This window comes from Aspergillus ibericus (assembly GCF_003184845.1).
Source record: "Aspergillus ibericus CBS 121593 unplaced genomic scaffold BO80scaffold_65, whole genome shotgun sequence".
In the NCBI taxonomy this organism is placed as follows: domain Eukaryota; kingdom Fungi; phylum Ascomycota; class Eurotiomycetes; order Eurotiales; family Aspergillaceae; genus Aspergillus; species Aspergillus ibericus.
The window spans coordinates 114,501-134,265 of record NW_020292163.1 but is presented as its reverse complement, the minus strand read 5'-3'; the positions used below and the strand labels follow the sequence as shown (position 1 = coordinate 134,265).

At 57.1% G+C, this 19,765-nt stretch overlaps 10 protein-coding genes across 10 annotated transcripts; 3 read left to right on the top strand and 7 right to left on the bottom strand.

The window, feature by feature from the left end:
- Positions 1-163: 163 nt before the first annotated feature.
- On the bottom strand, positions 164-2,278 carry BO80DRAFT_429537 (Cys6 transcription factor domain-containing protein). The gene is made up of 4 exons (XM_025720489.1): positions 2,144-2,278; positions 1,996-2,085; positions 1,437-1,938; positions 164-1,378 (listed from the first exon to the last, which is right to left on the bottom strand). The coding sequence occupies exons 1-4, from the start codon at positions 2,211-2,213 to the stop codon at positions 328-330; spliced, it is 1,713 nt and encodes a 570-aa protein (XP_025570262.1). The 5' UTR covers positions 2,214-2,278; the 3' UTR covers positions 164-327.
- Positions 2,279-2,371: 93 nt separating this feature from the next.
- On the bottom strand, positions 2,372-2,914 carry BO80DRAFT_449799 (uncharacterized protein; the record flags this gene model as incomplete). The annotated part of the gene is made up of 1 exon (XM_025721767.1): positions 2,372-2,914. One exon carries the CDS (start codon positions 2,912-2,914, stop codon positions 2,372-2,374), a length of 543 nt encoding a protein of 180 aa, XP_025570261.1.
- Positions 2,915-3,059: 145 nt separating this feature from the next.
- Positions 3,060-4,523, bottom strand: BO80DRAFT_418021 (asparaginase ahrA). The gene is made up of 3 exons (XM_025718245.1): positions 4,220-4,523; positions 3,454-4,154; positions 3,060-3,393 (listed from the first exon to the last, which is right to left on the bottom strand). Exons 1-3 carry the CDS (start codon positions 4,383-4,385, stop codon positions 3,124-3,126), a joined length of 1,137 nt encoding a protein of 378 aa, XP_025570260.1. The 5' UTR covers positions 4,386-4,523; the 3' UTR covers positions 3,060-3,123.
- Positions 4,524-5,273: 750 nt separating this feature from the next.
- BO80DRAFT_246646 (L-asparaginase II) lies at positions 5,274-5,885 on the bottom strand. Its single transcript, XM_025714595.1, has one exon. It carries the CDS (start codon positions 5,713-5,715, stop codon positions 5,311-5,313), a length of 405 nt encoding a protein of 134 aa, XP_025570259.1. The 5' UTR covers positions 5,716-5,885; the 3' UTR covers positions 5,274-5,310.
- A 35-nt stretch (positions 5,886-5,920) lies between these two features.
- On the top strand, positions 5,921-7,939 carry BO80DRAFT_429535 (phosphoesterase superfamily protein). The gene is made up of 2 exons (XM_025720488.1): positions 5,921-6,966; positions 7,026-7,939. Exons 1-2 carry the CDS (start codon positions 6,406-6,408, stop codon positions 7,824-7,826), a joined length of 1,362 nt encoding a protein of 453 aa, XP_025570258.1. The 5' UTR covers positions 5,921-6,405; the 3' UTR covers positions 7,827-7,939.
- Positions 7,940-8,216: 277 nt separating this feature from the next.
- On the bottom strand, positions 8,217-10,720 carry BO80DRAFT_429534 (MFS general substrate transporter). The gene is made up of 3 exons (XM_025720487.1): positions 9,861-10,720; positions 9,427-9,795; positions 8,217-9,373 (listed from the first exon to the last, which is right to left on the bottom strand). The coding sequence occupies exons 1-3, from the start codon at positions 10,355-10,357 to the stop codon at positions 8,701-8,703; spliced, it is 1,539 nt and encodes a 512-aa protein (XP_025570257.1). The 5' UTR covers positions 10,358-10,720; the 3' UTR covers positions 8,217-8,700.
- Positions 10,721-10,744: 24 nt separating this feature from the next.
- On the top strand, positions 10,745-13,012 carry BO80DRAFT_429532 (Creatinase/aminopeptidase). Its single transcript, XM_025720486.1, has 8 exons — positions 10,745-10,954; positions 11,007-11,273; positions 11,326-11,734; positions 11,783-11,881; positions 11,931-12,012; positions 12,059-12,170; positions 12,221-12,380; positions 12,443-13,012. Exons 1-8 carry the CDS (start codon positions 10,811-10,813, stop codon positions 12,634-12,636), a joined length of 1,467 nt encoding a protein of 488 aa, XP_025570256.1. The 5' UTR covers positions 10,745-10,810; the 3' UTR covers positions 12,637-13,012.
- A 324-nt stretch (positions 13,013-13,336) lies between these two features.
- On the top strand, positions 13,337-15,759 carry BO80DRAFT_246588 (uncharacterized protein). The gene is made up of 2 exons (XM_025714594.1): positions 13,337-15,576; positions 15,631-15,759. Exons 1-2 carry the CDS (start codon positions 13,389-13,391, stop codon positions 15,642-15,644), a joined length of 2,202 nt encoding a protein of 733 aa, XP_025570255.1. The 5' UTR covers positions 13,337-13,388; the 3' UTR covers positions 15,645-15,759.
- BO80DRAFT_485712 (MFS general substrate transporter) lies at positions 15,631-17,612 on the bottom strand (the record flags this gene model as incomplete). Its single annotated transcript, XM_025723503.1, has 6 exons — positions 15,631-16,414; positions 16,472-16,751; positions 16,808-16,960; positions 17,020-17,216; positions 17,274-17,431; positions 17,489-17,612. The coding sequence occupies 6 exons, from the start codon at positions 17,610-17,612 to the stop codon at positions 15,875-15,877; spliced, it is 1,452 nt and encodes a 483-aa protein (XP_025570254.1). The 3' UTR covers positions 15,631-15,874.
- A 678-nt stretch (positions 17,613-18,290) lies between these two features.
- Positions 18,291-19,544, bottom strand: BO80DRAFT_418002 (uncharacterized protein; the record flags this gene model as incomplete). Its single annotated transcript, XM_025718244.1, has 3 exons — positions 18,291-18,519; positions 18,584-19,086; positions 19,142-19,544. The coding sequence occupies 3 exons, from the start codon at positions 19,542-19,544 to the stop codon at positions 18,472-18,474; spliced, it is 954 nt and encodes a 317-aa protein (XP_025570253.1). The 3' UTR covers positions 18,291-18,471.
- Between the last annotated feature and the right edge of the window lie 221 nt (positions 19,545-19,765).

Below are 19,765 nucleotides of genomic sequence, written 5' to 3'. Positions count from 1 at the left end.
ATAATGATTTAAGGCATAAAAAATTTTAAAAAAGATACTATTCAATAAACAATACATAAAAATAATGAAAAAATAATAGGGAAAATAAATATTTAATAATTTATTACTATAAAGACTTATAACCTATAATAGTAATATTAATAATATTATATATATATGTTACCTAGCTAACTACGCGAGGAGGAGGTGACTAGGTAGCTAGGTCCAAGATCACGTGATCTCCTTTCACAGAGTCATCTACCAGTCGCTCCCATTCGGCGAGTTCGGCGAGCTCGGCGAAGGCCATTCCTTCCGATGCTAAATTCCTGGCAATTCCATCTCTCTCCTTTAACTACGGCTTAGCGGAATACATGTCAACCCGGCCTTGACACAACTCTGGCACGGCCGCTGCCTCTCGCATCGTACCTTGCGCTGCTTACACAGCTGGCAGGGCTGCCGGCGCATGGAGAAGACATGCACGCGGGCAGGCACCACCACTGCGTCCCGGGCGCCATACGAGCAGCGGATTCCATGGCGGACACAGGTCTGACACGGCAGCCCCTTATTGCACCGGACGCCCCGGTTTCTACATGGCGTGCACGGCGGCTCTCTCCGTCGGGGTCCCTGCACGTCGTCCAGCTGCGTCCCATACGTGGGCCGCGCAGGGACGGGCCTGGCGGGCCTCCACGGCCGAAGCTCTTGCGCCTCCGTCCACAGCTGCTCCCCCGCCGCGTCACAGGCGCTGTCCAGCCAGAGGATCGTCTGGAGAGATTGGCGGAGGGCCTGCCACTCCCCCAGCCCCGCCTGACGGGCGGAGTGCTGGAGCCTCCCGACAAACCACTCACGCTCGGGCGTGCCGGTGGCGGCGATGCCTCCCATGGCGATGATCCAGAGCCGAAGGGCCGGGGCCGCGGGAAAGGCAGGCCCGCCATCCTCTAGCGGGGGGGCATCGCCCAGATGGGTGCGCAGGGTCTGGACCAGCGCCGCAAAGGGTGCGGTGGCCGCCGGCAAGGGGAAGATCACCCCGACGCTGAAAATCAGGGCCGATGCCCGGCACACTTCATAGAAGCGGGCGGAGTCGGAGGAGCCCTCGGCGGGGTGGAGAGACAGGAGGCCGTGCTGGATCAGGTTGCGCTGGTCGCACATGGCCTGAGTATCGGGCCGGGCGATCTCACCGCGGAGATACTGTTCCACCATCGCCGTGTACAGGGCCATGGCCTCGAAGATTGGTCGCATGTCGGCGGGTAACCCTACTTCTGCAAACCGGCCGGACCCGTGGGATCCCGCGTCCGCACAGCTGGCCAGGAATTCAGGCACGGTCTGCGCACTCCCCTCCGACAAGGGGTGAAACGGCAGGGGGGGCACCGACAGGGTTAACGTGGCATTGACCAGCAGGCGACTGAGACGGTTAGTCCGGGACCAGATGTCAGGAGGGGACATCAAGTCCGCGCACGTACAAGGAGATGGCCGCGGCCACGCCGGGCAGCTGGATGCGAGAGAGCCCCCCTTTCAGCTGGACCAGCCGGCACAGCCCCCGCTGATGGGCCTCGTGCGGCTTGCGGGCGCCATGGACCTTTAGCCACTGCATGCCTTGCAGCGGCGCCCGAAAGACCGGTGGTGTGGTCCAGTCGCGCGCCACGGGGATCGTGGGCCCTTCCACCAGCATCAGCACCGCCAGGAGGGTGGCATCGCTCACCCCGTGGAGAGGTTGCCGCAGGACCCCATTGAGGGCGCTCACGGTGTGCGCGTAACACGCGGCCAGCAGTGAACGATCCTGGTCGTCGAACCCGTCCGGCCACTCCTCCCCCAGGAGGCAGCGGGCGCGCCGATGGGTCAACGTCGACGAAAGGAGGGCGGGGAACAAGGCGGCATCCTGCAACGATAGCGGGAACCATGACTGCAGATACGGGTTCCGGACTTCGCACGTGGGCAGCATGCGCGGCGACATGATCGTGAACCCTGTCCGACATGGCTCGCGTCAGTGGGACGGATCCCGGCGGCAGGCTCGACACTTACGGTAGGACAGGCTGCGAGCCACCGGCTGGGCGGGCAGCGAGCATGGCCACGGCGAGGGAGGCGCCAAGTTGGCCGGAATGTTTAATCTGGCTGAGGATGGTCGCAACGCGTTAGTGCGTGGTCGGTGTCGCAGGATGGGGGGTGGTACCCGACGCATCAGAGACTTCCTCCCACGCCTCCGGGTCGTCCTCTAAGCCATCCGGTGGAACGGACAGCATTTCGGATGGATCTTCACAATGGAGATGCCTCGCAGAAAGCGTGAAGGGCCTGGCAAAGCAAGCGGATGGACGTCTTGGCTGGGGGGTTGTGGAACGCATGCGGGAGGGGGCCTCAGCCTCTTCAACCCGGGAGATGCCGCTGATGGTCCGGCCCCGAGTCAGCCTGCAGGAGCTGATTGGCGTCGATGGTCGACGGTCCCAGGCCCGGGGATGCGGACGGTTAGGGTAAGCCTCCGTCCTTCGCCGATCTCGCCGATCTCGCCGCGGACAGCGCTAACGGTGATGGATCGGGCGTTGGTCCGCACTCGTCCGTTCCAGTTGTGCCGTTCCAGCAATCCACCAACATGCAGTCCTTCGTCGGACAAAGCCCTGCACGGCCACCTCGCCAATGTCCGCGGGCCGTTTTTACTGCTCCAAGCCGCCCTCCCCCATCTGCGCACCCCGGGAGCGCGAATCATCAATATCGGTACCGTGGTGGCGTCGATCGGCACCAAATGGGCCAAGTTGTATTCTGGATCAAAATCCGCCCTGACCACCATGACCCTCGGCTGGGCCGAGGCCGTGGGCCCCTCCACACCGACATGGTGCCGGACGAGGGTCATGCGCTGACGCAGCGGTTCCGGAGCGACCAGGCCGTCAAGCGGAATGGCACGGTGCAGGACGTGGCGGTGGATGGGGGGATTTCCCATCGGTAGAACCATGGCTGCGAAAGGTGATGCTTGGAAACCATCTGTAGAACTACATCGTGTGCATGTTATGGTCGATGGAAAGTTAGCCTCATGTCGAACTGCGTTTACTCAGCTCGGCTACCGTCTGTCAATGCTGTTGATCGCCATTGTAGACGTCAATTGATTATTAGATTCTCTAGTCATGAACATACACATTCATCGCTCTAACTCATACAGCCACCCTACGCATCAGTGCCCAAGGCAAACACATCGGCAATCTCGGTAAGGTTCTTGCCCTCCGCCAGCAACAGCCCCAGCAGGATGCGCGACTTCTGCGGGTTCAGGTATCCGCTGGCAATGTGCGTGGCGGTATCGCTGCTGACATCCGACAGGGGCACCTCGCCATTGACCGTGCGCATGCTCTGCACCACGGGGATGTCCAGCCGGTTGATGACATCCTCGATGGCATAGTTGAATGACGTGGTCACGCCACCTGCCCCGGCTCCGGCAATCTGCAGTCATCAGCATGTGTGTTGAATCTCAAAGAACTTTATATGTAGGCATTAACTTACCACAATGCCCTCGGCACCACTCTCAATGGCGTTGTACAGCGTATCATTGTGCATGTCCTCGTAGGAGAACAGAATATCCACGCGCGGGATCTCCGTCACATTGGTGATATCAAAGGCCACCTTGCCGGTGGGCTTGACCGGCGGATAGAAGAAAAACGGCGTGTTGGAGATCATCTCGCCCAGATAGCCCATCTCCATGGCCTTGAAGGTATCCATGGTGTTGGCGTTGGTCTTGGTCACGTAGTAGGCCGAGGCAATCCGGTCGTTCATCACCACCATGGCGCCGCGGTCCCGGGCCTTTGGAGAGGCAGCCACGGTGACCGCCTCGAGCAGGTTGAAGGGGCCGTCCGCGGAGATGGCCGTGGAGGGCCGCATGGCACCCACGATCACCACGGGCTTGCCACAGTTGATGGTCGCGTCCATGAAGAACGCGGTCTCCTCGAGGGTGTCCGTCCCATGGGTGATGACCGCGCCGGCCATGGTGGGGTCGTCGCAGACGACGCGGTTGATCTCCTTGGACATGGAGATGAGAATGTCGGAGGTGATGTCCTCGCTGCCGACGTTGGCCACCTGCACGCCAGCCACATTGGCGACGTCGAGCATGCTGGGGACGGCGTCGATGAGGGTTAAGACCCCGACGGCACCGGAGGTGTAGCCGGTGGTGGCGGTCGAGCTGGAATCGGAGCCGGCGATGGTGCCTCCTGTTGATCGCTTTAGAGAGCGGTCCGGAGGGATAGAGGGATAGAGAAATGGAGTGGTTGCTTACCGGTAGCAAAGATAGTCACATTGGGCAGACTGGTGTTCATCTGCGTAAAGTTCAGGCCATTGGCATTGGTGAAGACATAGGTCTCGTTGGTGGCCCGGGGATAGAGGAGGGGCGATGCCGACCCGAGGGTGGCCAGGGCCGAGAGAAGAAGCGGTTTGATAGTCATGGCGTCGAGTATGAGTGTAAGTCAATGTTGCTTGCTGCTGATGCGGTCTGGCAGCGACTTGATCATTTTATACCCATCGTGGACCTGCCCGTGAACGGGTGAGTCCGTATCAACGGCTGTGCCACCAGAGTGTCTCAGATAATGGTTGCTAGATGCTGCTTATCACCCCACACGGGCTTATCAGGGTTCTGTCAGTGGATCCACCAGTTGGTAGGCCAACTCGACTAATGAATTAAGATCAAGGACCCTGCGCGCGGGTGATAGAGGAGCGGATTGATAACGGACCCGGCCGACATCGGCAGCCCAGCCGATAAGCATCCCCCAACCGGAACCCCCGGGGAGGGGGAAGGTCCAGACGAGTGTCTCCAAATCTTCTCCACGGGAGGATCCACCTGGAAGACATGTTCTGTCTACCTATCTACCAAGTAGCTAGTGCCTGACAGTTTTAGGTGATGCGATTAGGCAACCCTGGTGTCCCCACATTGACAATCTGGAGACTAGCTCCATTCTAGGGCTTCCAGAAGGCTCCTGGTGACACCCCCATCTTATCAGCAGATGCAGATATGTCGGTTCCATGACTGCCACTGATGACATCTTCCATGCAAGTAACCTTATCTACTGCTAGGGGTCCGCAAGGGTCTCCGCTTAGAACCTTAAGGTTTACTATATGCGGGAGTGCAAGGTCCCTCTGCACTGAAAACCGGCATAAGGTACCGGTCCGTGATGGAAGCGACAAGAACAGTATGCCAAGGCGCGTGATACATAAATTGTATGCAGCTGAGGTATACAGTCTAGCGCACCTCCAAATCTTGTCCTCGAGTCCTTCCGTGGACCGCAGACGACCCCTCTGAGAAGCATCTGCCATCTTACCTTCTCATCTCGACCGCCCAGAAAGGGTGACAGACAAGCTCATAAGCGGCAGCTGCTATAACGATGATAGTCGAAACTGATGCGAGGTTTCTCCCGTAACATCACCGGCCGTGTTGCGGATTTGCGGCCGATGGAACGCGGCCAGGGGCTGCAGTTGCTCGGATGTGCCGAGCTGAAGCTGAGCAAGAATCTCGACAACCGCAGCGGAGAGGATATTCAGATTTCCCTCCTCGAGTTTCACCGCGATGCCGATCGCCCCGTCGGCTCCAAGTCGCCGGGTCTCATCCGAGGCGCGGATACCAAGTCCGTAGCAACCATCTGCCCCAACCTTGCCAATCAGAGCTCCAGTGAATGTTTCCATGAGCACGGTGCAGAATCGACCTTCGCCACCAACCAGATGTGGATAGCGCACCATCGCCCGAAAGATACGGGCTAGACCTGTGTACATCCCCTGCGGCATCACCTGACTGGAGAGTCGGTCAGCCTGAGGCAACAAGGCTGCGCCCAGCCTGGTCCCTGAGGCATCGGGGCGGGCCGGAAGCTACCGGCCACCGGGTGTCTCCGGACCATTCGTCCCATTTGGGTCTCGGTTGCCCTATCCTCTCTACATACATAGAAAGGTCCAACATCCCCCGTCAGAAGGACCTCACGACGCATTGAGATTCAACTACCGGCCTAGCCACCAGGTCGACTCCGGGCCATACGGCTAGTCGCCGACGCTAACAAGGTCAGAGATTCAGGTCTGCTGCTCTCCGTCCAATCATGCCCCGGTGGACATGCACGGGGCTGCCGATCCCTCAAGGCCTGCAGGGTGCTAGGATGCCGTCCCGTGGGGATGGCCTCATCGGTCGGACAACCGTCGTACTGCACGCTCCACGGGGTCTCCCCTCGCCAATCTCCTTGCGCGCATTGTTAAGACCACCCCTCCACGGTCGCGGGGACGGCCCCTCGTGCCCCTGCAGGTCTTCTTCCATTGGCGACCGATTAACCGTCTAGTGAAGTCGCGATGCTATAGACGAAGCCATGCCAAGTCCATGCTCCCAGCACGTGGGAGGGTGCACCACAGACAATGTCCGCTATAAGAAGCATGGAAGCAACCTCCTATCCAGTTTGTTGTATCTGGTACGGTAATCCCTTTCAGTCCTCCACCATGCATCCCAGTGCCTTCCTCGGCCTCTTGGCCTTTGCGGCCGCGGCGGGAGCCATTCCCAGCCAGCCCCGACGGGCGCACTCGGACAGCTCCATCCAGAACCTCAAGTCCAAGATCAAGAGTGTGGTGGTGCTGGTGATGGAGAACCGCTCCGTCGACAACCTGCTGGGAGGCCAGACCATCCGGGGCTTGGAGAACCCCATCAACAACGGGCCCTTCTGTAACCCGTACAATGTCTCCAACCTCGCCGAGGGCGTCGTGTGCAGTGCAGCCCGGGACTACGACTCCGTGACCGATGACCCGGATCACGCGGTCTATGGGAACAACTTCGAGTTCTATGGCACCTTCAACCCGGACAACAGCGCCATCGCGGCAGGCAAGCTGACCCCGACCCAGCAGGGCTTCGTCCAGGAGCAGCTGCGCCTCTACAGCGCCGATGCCAACCGCACGGAGCTGTCGGTGCAGGTCATGAACTACTACACCGAGGATCAGGTGCCGGTCATCACCTCGCTAGTCGAGAACTTCGTGGTCTTCAACCACTGGCACTCGGACATCCCGGGCGTACGTGAATCCCCCAATCCCCTCCCCCCATGAACATGGCTGACGCTGACGGAACATAGCCCACCGATCCCAATCGTGCGGCACTCGTGTCCGGCACCTCCTACGGCCACGGTGACAACGACGATGCTTTCAGCGAGCACGCCTTCCCCCAGCGCTCCATCTTCCAGCAGTTGACCGAGACCGGCCACTCCTGGATCAACTACTACGACACCGCGGGCGGAACCGGTCCCGATGCCGGCTTTTTCAACTGGACCTACACCACCAACAACACCGACAAGATCCGGCCCCTGGCCAACTTCTACACCGATGCCGCCGCCGGCGCCCTGCCCGAGTTCACCTACATCAACCCCTCGTGCTGCGGCGTGGGCACCAACTCCATGCACCCGAGCGGATTGATCTCCGACGGCGAGAAGCTGATCAAGGACGTCTACGACGCGCTCCGTGCCGGGCCCCAATGGGGCGAGACGCTCTTCATCCTGAGCTTTGACGAGACCGGCGGCTTCCACGACCACGTCCCCCCGCCGTTGGCGCCCCGGCCGGACAACTTGACCTACACGGCCACCACCCCCACTGGCGAGCGCTATACCCTCGACTTCAACCGTCTGGGCGGACGCATCCCCACCTTCTTGATCTCCCCGTGGGTCGCTAAGGGCTACGTGGAGCAAAGGGGCACGAATGTCGGGGGGAAGACCGTCTCCTACTCCGCCTCGTCCATCCTCCGTACCCTGGGCTACCTGTGGGACTTTGAGCCGTTCACCCCGCGGGTCGAGGAGGCGCCCTCCTTCGAGCATCTCGTCCAGACGCGCGCCCGGAACAACACCCCGACTGCGCTGCCCAGTCCGGTGGCCTTCCGGAAGTAGAGGTTGATGCTGGCGTCGACGAGTTGTTTGATGTGTACATGATTTCTCGCGGTTGGCGGGATGGATGAGCTTAGAAAGGAATGATTAGCATAAATGATGATGATGAATGATGATAGCAAGCTCATCTCCACGCATGCTTTACTGCTCTTGTCGAGAAACGTCGTTGTCGTAGTAGTAGTGGTGGTGGTAATAGTCGAACTAGTGGTGGTGGTTGTTCTTATCACATAAAATCACCAGAAAACCTAGGTTGATATTCTGCCAGGTCTGTCGAGTTCACGGTCCGATTGAGAGCACATCATCCGGGTCTCGAAGAAGCTACCCACAATTCCTATTTCTGGCATGTCTCCGAATCCTGACATTGAAGTCGTTGTGATTGATCACCTTCCCAGCCTAAATGCTCCGGAGGCTAGATGCGTTCGCTCGCATTCCTGCCCGGTTTGTTCACTCTGGACGTCCAGGAATTTGAGGGCATCGAAGCGAGGGGAGAGCAGCTGGACCGCGAGGAAGTACGGAACCCCCAGAGGTCGTTCGATCCCATGACCAAATTAGGTACCACCCCTCGTGGTAACATAGGATGTCAGAAGGGCAATGCTTGTGACTGCCACGCAAATCCACATGCCGGTTTCATCAGAGCCAGACTGGCACATGTGCGACAACAAGGTTGCTCCTGATACACGTTTCGGTGGACTCCGTGCGATATGAATCGATGAGATATAGGCACAACCGGCGTTGCACGTAAGAACTGGGCCGAAGAAGGTGGTATCGTTTCCAATGGCATCAGATGAACAAACAAATGGGAAAGACTGTCATTGTGATAATAATGGGAGTATCATGATGAAAGACTCTCAATCGAGCAGGAAATGAACCCTCGAGACTACCCCTGCATCGCCTTGGATTCCAGCTCCTGGCCCTGGCGATCAGCAACGCCCCATTGTACATCTGCATAGCCGTTGGCAGCCAGATATTCTTTCCAAGCCTGATCCTCATTGTCCAACGCTTGATCCGTATCCTGGAACACAAACCATGCCAGCAACCCCCCAAGGACAGCGAACCCGGATCCAATGAGAAAGACAGCCTGCGTGCCTCGAGACGCATCATCGCCCCAGCTCGCTAGGATCGGCTTGAAGACCGCCGTCCCGATGGCGGCCCCCGCCTTGCTCCACGCCGCCGCAAATCCCACAGCGTGGCCCCGAATGGCGGTCGGAAAACTTTCACTGGCCGTCACCACGATGGTCGATCCCGGTCCCACCTCCCCAAGCGTGAGGAACACGCCGTACAGCACGATGAACAACGGTAGCGACTGTTCGATGGGACCCAGCGCGCCACCCAGGATAAACCCTAAGGCGGCCTGAAGGAGATAACCCAGCGCCATCGTTCGCCGCCGCCCGATCCGGTCGGACAGGAAGCCACCGATGAACGCTCCCGGGATGTAGAAACAATTGATGAGGGTGCCCCAAGCCATGGTCAGCGCCAGGGAGGAGGTCGGGTTCACGCGGTCGACGATCGTCGACGAAAAGAGCCCAAAGGGGTAGGAGATGTAATTATAGCTAATGACCATCAGAATCGCCATCAGCGGTTCCCAGAGAGACGAGCCACTTACATGAACCAAGAAGCACAGGTACCCAGCAAGGGGCGCCAGTACCGCTTCAGTGCCAACCAGTAGGGGACGGGTTGCTTCTGCATCGCACTCTTGCGATAGGCGGAGCTGACTGCCATCCGGTAGCGAAACCAGAAGATTGACAGCGGTGGGATCACCCCAAGGGCCAAGGAGATCCGCCAGACCGCTTCATAGTGACGGACTTGCTGGTGGAAGCAGAGTAGCAGCAGGAGGGGGACAAGGGCACCGAAGGCGAACCCAAGCGACGCCGATAGGTCGGAGATCATCGCAAAGATAAAACCCCGTCTGTTCCGCACAGCTCTCTCCTCATCGGTTGCCTCTGCCGCGCCCGCTCCGGCGACAGGATACTCCCTAAACAATGTCTCAGAATGCATGGTCTCCGCAAGATTATCCACGGGGTTGGTAGTCGCACTCACCCGCCTGCACCGACGCCAGCAATGCCTCGCGCAACAATCAACATCCAGAACATTCCCTCGTGGTCCGTCCCGCTCGCAGCAGCGCTCAAAACAATCCCCAGCACCAGAATCACCGTGGTCAAGACCGCGCCGGCCTTGCGGCCCACCTTATCCGACACATACCCGAACGACAACATCCCAATAATCATGCCGACCATAAAGGCGTTGGACAAGCGGGACGCCACGGCCGTGGTGAGCGACTTTGGGTAGATGACTTCCATGATCAGCTCGAGATTGCCGATAATGGACGCGTTGAAGCCATCCGACCCAATGGCAAGGCCGGAAAACACGATCATCAGCAAAACGGAGAGCTTCGAGGTCTTTCGGCCATGGGTACCCTCGGTCACCTCGTCGACCACATCCTGGGATACCTGCACCTGTGCATGTTTGGAAGGCTGAGCTGCTTCAGCCGCCTGGGTCCGGCGTTCGCCCTCGGTGGGAGCGGTTTCGACAGCCATTCTACTTTGTAGCACCCCAGCAATGGCCCCAAGGTAATTGAACCCCACCATGACGAGGTGCGTGTATTTATCTCTGTCGGCCGCAGCGTATCTCTCCCGTCTTGTCGGCCGATCCGCGCCTGTCTCCCCGCCGAGATGCTGGGCAGATATCTGATAAGCCCAGGCCAGCGTGGCTTATCCAACCCGCGGCACAAATGTCGGAGCACCCGCGAGATTCGCTGATAAGCCCGATCTGTGATAACGTTGCGTGGTCCTGGCATCTGGTTGGCGAAGAGCAAGCCATGGCGAGGTGGGGAATCTCGAGCGAACCGCAGCATTGGCTCGTTCCCCTCTTTAAAGGACGCCAGGCCCAAGATCGGCGGGTGCTCGGATCTTCCCCCCGACAGCTGCAGAGGCACGTCCAACAAAGCAATTCCCGTAGCCGGCGAAGGTTTCGTCAACTTCCACAACACCATGTTGGACAAGCAGGCTTATCCGCCCTTGTTGGAGGAGGGGAGACCTCTTCCTCTTCGTCAACACCAACAGCACCGAGGGGCTATCCGGCGCTGCGTGACTGGAGCGGCTTTACTCTGTCTCGGATTCTACACTATCTTCGTGGTAGGTGCGCTTTAAAGATAAGAATCGGCGACGGCCCCTGACTCTGGTCCAGACACTGCCGGTCTTCAACCACATCAATCGACCGTCTTCAGTATCCCGCTACGAGGCATTCGAGAAATGTTCCATTGAAAATCTCCGAGAAACAGGATACTATTTCCTGGACACGGCAGCCCCGATTTCGGTCGAGGAATATGAAGAGCGCCGCAACCGCCTGGCGCGGGCTCTGGTTGCCGATGGGGCAGATGCCTTCGTGGTGGAACCAGGATATACGTTCAAATACTATGCGAACGTGAGCCAGCCGGAATGGGAGGTGTGGGAGGTCTGAATTCCTATCCCTGCCCACCAGCGCTTGCATGCTCACTATCATCTAGCCCGAGGAGCGCCCTTTCCTGATGGTGGTGCAACCACACCGCCACTCGTCTGGCCAGGTCACCGCGAAGACGACGTTCCTGTCGCCCTCATTTGAAGCTGAACGAGCTCGACTGCTCAACATGCCGTTTGTGGACCCGATCGAGATCATCCCCTGGGAAGAACACTGGAGCCCGTACGACACGTTGAAGAACTCGGTGATCTTCTCGGCTCTGGATCGGACTCCTCGGATCATGGTAGACGAGGAGATGCGTGACTTTATCCAACGAGGACTGGGCCAGGTGGGATTTGAGATCGTTGGGCTGATGGGAGAGGTCGAGAGAGTACGGCAGATTAAGTCCGACGCTGAAGTGGGTATTCTCCGCGCCGTGAATACCGGGACCGTGGAAGCCGTTCGGCAGATGCGCAAATGTAAGGTCTCCAAGCCATCTGCGGTTTGTATAGGCTAAGATTCGCCAGGCCTCTACCCCGGGTTGACGGAAAATGAAATCGCGACTGTGTTAGACAACACCCTCCGCTCAGCCGGCTTGGAGCCTTTCTTCGACATTGTCTTGTTTGGTATGTTTCCGACCGCTGCGGGGCGCAGCCTGGCTGACCGGGAATCCAGACGAGAACGCCGCGAACCCGCATGGTGGCACCAATGGCTCGAAGGTGCTTGAGCCGGAGACATTTGTCCTGATCGACGTCGGGTCAGTCCGCTGCTGTCCCCCGTTGTGCCCTGCTGATCCCTTCTAGCGCCCATCTTCTCGGTTATTCGTCGGATATTTGTCGGACATTTTTCCCTCCGTTCCTTGATCAACCGACTGATGGTGTGCCGGTCCCAGCGCATCTGAAGGAGAAATTGGAGGTAAGTTCACCCGCGTGGATGAATGGGAGGCGGTTCGTTGATGCCAGCAGGTGTGGGATATTGTCTTCGAGGCGCAGACGCGATCCATCGGCCAGTTTCAGGTCAACTCCAGTGCAGCCAGCGTCGACATTGCCGCCCGACAGGTGATCACCAATGCTGGGTATGGTACTGCCTTTACCCATCGCGTTGGTCATGGAATCGGTATCAAAGGTGATTGAAGGAAGGGCTGTGGAGACAATTCCAGTCAGAGTGATGCTAATGTGTCTCCCTAGCCCATGAAAGCCCGTACCTCAACAAAGGTAACCACGGGACGCCCCTTAAAGCGGGGATGACGTTCACCTCGGAGCCCGGTGTATATCTGGTCGACCAGTTTGGCGTGCGCCACGAGGACATCTTCCTCGTCCGGGAGGGCGCGGAGGCGGAGTTGTTAACGGGTCGACGGGCCAACGGGCCTTGGGAGCCTTGAGCTCCATATCGAAGGGGGCAGTCCACGCCAACAGTTTCAGGGGGTAGGAGCGGGTGAAAGTTGAGGAGAGTCGAAGATGGGAGATGGTGGTGGTTGTTTTGTTTGACAGGTTTGACAGGTTGGGGAACGGACGCGGGGAATCCGGACTGGGATTAGCTCTGGGGCCTCAGGCACTACACACAAGATTTGACTTGGCGGTCGGCGTCGGATCATCCTCAACTGAGTTGCAACTGCTCGCTCCTTGATTTTGGCTTCTTGAGTCTTGTATAGCTCGTCTGCCTTATGTATCTGGGCTAGATAGTTCATTGACCCAGACCGAGACTCACAAACTGCAAGTACTTACTAGTACCAGGCCAAAAACAGGCTCTTGCTCGGGAAATATATAGTTTGCTCCTTGAACACCCTGTGAGGTGAACAATAAACCACAAGAAGTAACAGCTGCCAAAAAGTTCCGTAACATTCAACCACTAGTTATTGATAGGAGAATGCTAATGTATACTTGCATCTCTTTATCTAGGTGCCTCGATAGACCCGACATCCCCCTCCTTTCTTCCTTCCTTCCGTGCTGCTATACCAGTGCTCGCGGACCCCGCATTCTCTTGCTGAGTCATCACTGAGTCAGCGCGTCACGGATCTTTTGGCGGAATTCCCAGGCGGAAAAGCGGCGGATCGGATTGCCAGGCATCTCCAACCCCGAAACCATGCGATGAGCATCTGCGGTGCAGCACTTTCTGGCCCAGTTTGCCAGCTAAATGACGGGGAGTGAGGAGGACTCTCCTGCCGCTCGCGTGCGTAAGATCCGCAAGGTGAGCCGCGCCTGCGACGCCTGCAAGGCCAAGAAAAAGGCCTGTACCGGCACCATCCCTTGCGGTCCTTGCGCCCGCCGCCAGCTGTCATGTACCTACGACACAGCCTACAATCGGGGCGTCGCAATCAGTCCTCCGCCTTCTTCATCTCGGACGAGGGGCCATCCGACACCGAAAAATCAGCTACAGTCATCCCCAACCATCGCTCGGTCCGCCATCTCAGATCGAGCTCCAAGTCCGCCGATCGCTAGGAGGACCCCTCAGTCGGGCCTCATCAATGCATCCGAAGAGAGAGGCTCAGTGGACGTGCCCGGTCAATACTGGGGCCCTAGCTCTGCCCATTCGTTCTTGGGGCAAGTCGTACAGGACCTGCGAACCACTCCTTCAAAATCCATTCCCCTTTCGCGGGAGGCCGATGCCCCTTCAACGGTCTCTATTTTTTCGTACGGCGATCGTGTCCTGCCGGAGGTCCAGCTGACGAGTTTTGCCTGGCCTGACCGGGAAAAGGCTCAGAGCTTGATTCGCCGATATTTCGAGTTTGCAGCCCCTACCTACCGGGTCCTGCATCAGCCCACAGTCCAAACGCTGCTACATCGCCTGTACTCCGAAACACCCCAGGGTGACAGAGCGGGGGTCGGCAACAAACTTGGTGTAGCATCCCAGGCAATCATACTGCTGCTCTTGAGTACGGCAAGCATGTTTCGGGTCGACGAGGAAGGGCGGATGAGAGATGCGGACGCGGATGGCTGGCAGAGGAGCGAGCTCTACTATGCGCAGGCCGACCATCTGCTGTCGCTCGAGATGGGTGCCCCCAGTCTAGCCTCCGTCCAAGCCCGGTTTCTCATGGTGCTCTATCTGCTGAGCTCCTCCCGAGCACAAAAGGCTTGGTTTACTTTCGGAACAGCAGTCCAGCTGATGATGGCGCTCGGTCTACACAGCAGTCGAGCGAGAATAAACCATGACAAGGATGAGGACCTGGTGCAGAGGGAGTGCCAACGGCGTCTCGTCTGGTGCTCTTATACCCTGGACAAATATATGAGCGTCATTCTGGGTCGCCCGCGACTTTGGAAAGATGAAGATTTGACCGAAGTCCTCCCGACACGCATCAATGACGACGATCTGACAAGACAGGAGAGACGACTTTCGAAGCGTGACTGCGTGATGGATGCCCCGGTTTTCCATGCCGTGTTGGCCCAGATTCTCACCCAAGCGGCCAAAGAAGCCTACGTCCTTACCGGGCTATCCAGCCGAGAGCAGATCGAGACTATCAGGACTCTATGCGAGAGGGTCGCGGACTGGCAGGCAGAACTGCCCCCGTTCCTATCGGGAGTCATTCAGCCCAGCAGCTTGGTGCCTGTGTTTCGGCGCCAGCTTACTGTTCTGCAGCTGGCGCGGCATCATGCCCTGATGTTCATCACCCGCCCCCTGTTGCTGCGAGACTACGGGCATATGTGGCCTGAACACCAAGCCAGCTACCAACATCATCTCCTTCTTTGTCTCACTGCGGCACAAGACGCGATCGAGATTATTCTGGGATTTGTGCGCGACGACGAATTGTTCCCGGCCTTCTGGTATTCTCAGTACATTGCATTCAATGCTCTATCGGTTATTTACCTCTATCTGATCCAGGTCAGGCGGGGCCGTCTGCCCTCTGTGAGTCCAGACATTGTCTCGAACCCTGATGGCGTTTCAGATCTAGATTTGAGTGAATATTCGTTGTACAGAAAGTCCGAAGCGGCTCTGAGCCACCTTGCTGATGCGACGGCTCGAAATGCACCTTCTTGGAAATACAATGTCGTTCTGCAGGGTCTCCGAAGCGAACTGGCTAGGCTAGGGTTCCCAACGCTAAACCCGGTTGTGGATGCGATCGATTCACACCATATGCCCTCCGAACCAACACATCGGGGGGTTGCACAAGTGCTCGAGGTCAGTGGTCGTGACCAGCATGGGGGAGGGGTAGCAATCGGGGACTATGCATCGGATTCCAATGTACTGCCAACTATGCTCACAGGCTTGGATGCTTCTGTCGACCCAACCCTACTCGATCCACGGACCCAGTCTCTTCTGGATAATTTCGTCATTGGCGAAGACCTGATACCAGACTTCTGGCCACAGCTAGATAGCTTGCCTATCAGTAAGTGTTTCTACGCCATTGTAAGGACATACAATGGTTGCTAACTGTTTTCAGCATATCCAGGATAATAGATGTCTTGAGACGTGGAACGCACAAAAGAGATCCCAGCGAAGTAAGCCTTCTACAACTACACCGTGGAAATCATGTTTCTTCGGATGTATTACAGTACTGGACAAAGACTACGTATATTTGCGGTATTGGTCGGGGATGAGACGTGAAACCCTACGATTACGATGATCCCCATGGCTTATGCTGCGGTTGATTATATCTTGACGTGTATCTCATGCTCGACAGGCAACTACCAGACATACATATATCGTGTTTGTCCGTCCTCCTCCTCAGCCCTCCGTGCCTTCACATTCAGCAGATGGAGATACAATGCCAACAGCCCCGTCAACACGATTCCGGCGGCCGCAAATGCAGACAGTGTAATCCCCCCTGGGCGGTATTGGGGTGAATCCGACGTGGGAAAGAAATAGGAGCCGTAGATATTGGCCGAGTTACCGAAAAGATTCACCAACGCGTACACAATAGCTCGCTTGGTTCGCGTACGGGGAATCGTACTAGCAATCCAGGCCTGGACGACGTTGAATGCGGAGTACGAGCCCGCACACATCAAGAACATGCCAACGTATCTGACCGCTGTGGCGCGCGATGAAATGACCATGACGTTTCCCACAATGTCTACGCAGAGGGGCCAGGCAATTAGGACCGCGCGCTGGCTGGTCCGGTTCGCTATGAGGGAGTTCCCAAGGGCAGAGATGAACCCGAAGACATAGACGGGCGCGGTAATCAGCAGCGTAATGATATTGCTAAAGCCCAGTGTCTGGACGATGGTCTGCGACAAGTTAGAGATGGCAGGACGATAGCGCACAATGAGAGATTATGGACTCACCGGGAAAAAGTACGTCCAGCTCTGGGATGAGAGCTGACAGATTTGGATCAAGATGAGCAACCAAGCCTTGGGATCCAACAGCGCGTCCCTGAGTCCGTCTCGGACTGATCCGTTCTCATCAACTTCGTCATTTGCCGCGCGGGCCAGACGCCACTCCGCAAAGCGCTGCTCCTGTTCGGATAGCCACTTCCGCTGGCCGGAGCGAGGGAAATCGGGCAGAAGTGCCACGGCGAGAATGCCGGCTACCATGGTGCCCGCCCCTTCGATGATGAAGAGCCATCTATACACATGGCAATTAGGCCTTTGCGGTGAGATAGGTTGAGCAAGAGAACAAACCTCCAGCCCTCCAGCCCCCCCTTGCCGTTCAACCCGCTCATGACCCCAGCGGCAAACATGCTGCCGAATCCGTTGGCAATGGTGTTTCCGCAATATACAATAGCCACTCGGACGGCAATCTCGGACGGTTTGTACCAGGAGCTGATCAGGAGTCTGTTGTAACGTGAGTAAGAGCCCCATTCAAAGGACGGCTCTTTGGACAGGACACGTACAGAGCACCGGAAAAGAACGGCGACTCGGCGAATCCGAGAAACACACGTACGCACATGATGCCTGCGAAATTCTTGGTTGCGGCCATGCAGATGGATATCCCTCCCCAGACAAAGATGGCGGTTGGGAGATAACGGGAGGGTTTCAGCCTTGTCAATAGAATATTACTAGGGACTTGGCCCAGCAGATAGCCGACAAACTGCACGGAATACATGGTTAGAGCTCGGGTTCATAACCTATGTCAACTGAGACACACCATGATGGCTACCGCAGTCTGGTACTGGGTGTCTGAAAGACCCAGGTCCTCCTGAAGTCCTCCCAGGCGGGCATTGGCGATGTTGGAACGGTCCAGGATGTTGAAGATGAACAGTAGGAATAACGAGGAAATCAGATGCAGATCGATTTTGCGCACCACTGCTTGTGGTCAGCATGGGGCTGTCACTAGTAGCATCGAGGGAGGTTTAGTCCTACGGCGCTTCTCCAGGGCTCGCTCTTCTTCATTAGACAAGCCTTCGAAAGACTCATCAACCCTATCCAAAGGCTTTGCAGCGGACTCTACATGCAGGGAGGATGCCTTGGAGTCGATGCCCGCCATATTGGTGATTTCTGACCGTTCTTGCCAATAGCAATAAAGTATGGAACAAGATGCAATCACAAGACAACCACGGAATAATTAAAAAATCGAATTAATAGAGCCACAAGAAAAGAAACTAGAGGGACACATAGAGGAGGTCCTTGGTCAAACGAGGGAAACGGAGAGCTTCCGTCTCGCACTCCCGCAGCCTGGCTTTATATCGCTTGCTCGGCGCTTGCTCGGCAACTGTACCCCAGAGGCGATGCCGCCCGCCATTGTCAGTGCGGGGACCCCACGGGCGGGAATGCATCGGATTCCTGGATCTGGGGTTGACATCAGGCAATGCGGGCTCTCAATCTAATCAACATATCCTCGGGACTTTGTCGGCACGCGCAGGGGCTACGCCTATCAATTGTCCATCATCCTTCATCTACAGCCTGTTAGATATGGTGATTGTATTTTCCATTCCTTATCCCCTCACCCTTACTTTTTCTTTCTTGGCTAGAGCTAAGGATCCCAGCAATCCGAAGCGCTTGACATACATTGAAGAAGGTATTTCATCTTCCTACCCAGCAAGAGGAATTTACTTTGGGCTGAATGCTTTCCCGCCGTTTCCGTCGCATTTCCGCCCATTAAAGTTTGTGATGAAGAGCAAAGTTATCATTGCACGAGCTAGAATTTACTTTGTCATATCGATAGCTACCTGCCAGCAGCCCTTCCTGGCAGAATTTCTTTCCTCGTCTGATTGGGCCATATCCTCTATATCATGTCTAGTATGGCCAAGGAGATGGAGGCGCAGCTATATCGTTCCAAGATGCATTCTCCTCGCATCATTGGCAAGAACCTTGTCTGACTCGCTATCCTTCGATACAGCACGGCGCTACAGAATGGCCACCCCGTTTGGAGGACTTGCTACGCCTCCGGGTACCTGATAAAAAAAAGAAGACGTCAGCATCTGAACTTTTCCTTCTGCAGGATGAATCGTGGCTAACCTTCAACGGAACGCTGCTGAAGAAGAACGACCAGCGCTTCCTCTTCTGGCACTCCTCGCTCAGCTGCTCCAGATCGAACATCTCGCCGATGGGAAGGCCCCAGCCAGCCAGCAACCATTCGTGGAGAAAGTAATTAGGGTCCTGGCACGGCCACGCTTCGAGGCTGGGCATGTCGCCGGCGGCAGCAGCAAATCCCTTATCCCAGAGCCATCGGAGCGTTGCCTCCGAGGACTCCAATCCGATTGCTGGCGGTGATGGGGTATTGGCGAGGTCGGTGATCTCCTCTTGGGACAGCTGTGCATATCCCCGTCCCCACCCGGATCGGAGGAAAAGAATATCCCCGGTTTTCAACTCCGTCCCCTGGGCTTTCGCAATTTCGTCCAGGACAGCGACCGTGATCGACTGCGGCGTGAATGGCTTGAGCGGAACGTTGTTGGCCTCAGCCCAGGCGACATAATCCAGCAGGACTCCGCGCCCGATGATGCCACCCTTTTCAACCCACGCTACAGACTGTTAGAATGGCCTTCATGCATGGAAGGGTTAGTCTGTCGGGCATACCGTGGATGCCGTTGACCTTGGTGGTCAGCAGGTCCTCCAGGGTGCGACCGTTGAAGTACAATCGCTCTTTCTGGTAGCCATAATGTCGCAGGCCATCCCACTGCGTGCTGGTCTGCGTGTTGAACTGCAAGACATCGTCGTTGACCGACCTCGGGGCTTTATTGTGGATAGTCTGGGCGAACGGGGCACGATCAAACGCTGGCGTGGAGATGCGGTCCAAGGCCCAGTCGGTGGAAATGCGCACTCCGTCAATGATCTCTCGCGCCGCTGCACTCGTCCGCTCGGGTGTAAGGAGATTCAGCATGCCGCACTGGTCATTGGGGCCGAACAGTCCCCAGGCATTGCCTGGCGGGCCCGTCTTGTCGAGCGGCAGGTCGTCGAAGGAGGGTTTCTCGAAGGACATATTGCTGGGGTGTGCTCGTAACTGTCTGGGTATCAGAAAGTTGAGGGGCATGTCTGGCGGGGTAAGAACGAGTCCGTTTCTCGGCTCATGCGCAGCTATGCTTTTCCGACGTTTTCCGCCGGCCTTGGGCGGATTTCCGACCCACCTGCTTGCACTTTCACCATTATAACTATCATCCCCAGCCCGACGCAGTGACCAATTCGATTGTCTACTCATTCTTT

Bases quoted from the DNA above. Each gene is read 5' to 3' on its own strand.
- BO80DRAFT_429534 (XM_025720487.1), bottom strand. From the start codon at position 10,357: ATGGCTGTCGAAACCGCTCCCACCGAGGGCGAACGCCGGACCCAGGCG. The intron at 9,796-9,860 runs GTGAGTGCGACT...GACATTGTTTAG, and splicing joins GCTGGCGTCGGTGCAGGCGG to GGAGTATCCTGTCGCCGGAG. The intron at 9,374-9,426 runs GTAAGTGGCTCG...GATGGTCATTAG, and splicing joins ACCTGTGCTTCTTGGTTCAT to CTATAATTACATCTCCTACC.
- BO80DRAFT_429537 (XM_025720489.1), bottom strand. From the start codon at position 2,213: ATGCTGTCCGTTCCACCGGATGGCTTAGAGGACGACCCGGAGGCGTGG. The intron at 2,086-2,143 runs GTACCACCCCCC...GACCATCCTCAG, and splicing joins GGAAGTCTCTGATGCGTCGG to CCAGATTAAACATTCCGGCC. The intron at 1,379-1,436 runs GTACGTGCGCGG...TAACCGTCTCAG, and splicing joins GTGGCCGCGGCCATCTCCTT to TCGCCTGCTGGTCAATGCCA.
- BO80DRAFT_429535 (XM_025720488.1), top strand. From the start codon at position 6,406: ATGCATCCCAGTGCCTTCCTCGGCCTCTTGGCCTTTGCGGCCGCGGCG. The intron at 6,967-7,025 runs GTACGTGAATCC...GACGGAACATAG, and splicing joins GGCACTCGGACATCCCGGGC to CCCACCGATCCCAATCGTGC.
- BO80DRAFT_418021 (XM_025718245.1), bottom strand. From the start codon at position 4,385: ATGACTATCAAACCGCTTCTTCTCTCGGCCCTGGCCACCCTCGGGTCG. The intron at 4,155-4,219 runs GTAAGCAACCAC...AGCGATCAACAG, and splicing joins TGTGACTATCTTTGCTACCG to GAGGCACCATCGCCGGCTCC. The intron at 3,394-3,453 runs GTAAGTTAATGC...TGATGACTGCAG, and splicing joins GTGGTGCCGAGGGCATTGTG to ATTGCCGGAGCCGGGGCAGG.
- BO80DRAFT_246646 (XM_025714595.1), bottom strand. From the start codon at position 5,715: ATGCCGCAGGGGATGTACACAGGTCTAGCCCGTATCTTTCGGGCGATG.
- BO80DRAFT_429532 (XM_025720486.1), top strand. From the start codon at position 10,811: ATGTTGGACAAGCAGGCTTATCCGCCCTTGTTGGAGGAGGGGAGACCT. The intron at 10,955-11,006 runs GTAGGTGCGCTT...ACTCTGGTCCAG, and splicing joins GATTCTACACTATCTTCGTG to ACACTGCCGGTCTTCAACCA. The intron at 12,171-12,220 runs GTAAGTTCACCC...TGATGCCAGCAG, and splicing joins ATCTGAAGGAGAAATTGGAG to GTGTGGGATATTGTCTTCGA.
- BO80DRAFT_246588 (XM_025714594.1), top strand. From the start codon at position 13,389: ATGACGGGGAGTGAGGAGGACTCTCCTGCCGCTCGCGTGCGTAAGATC.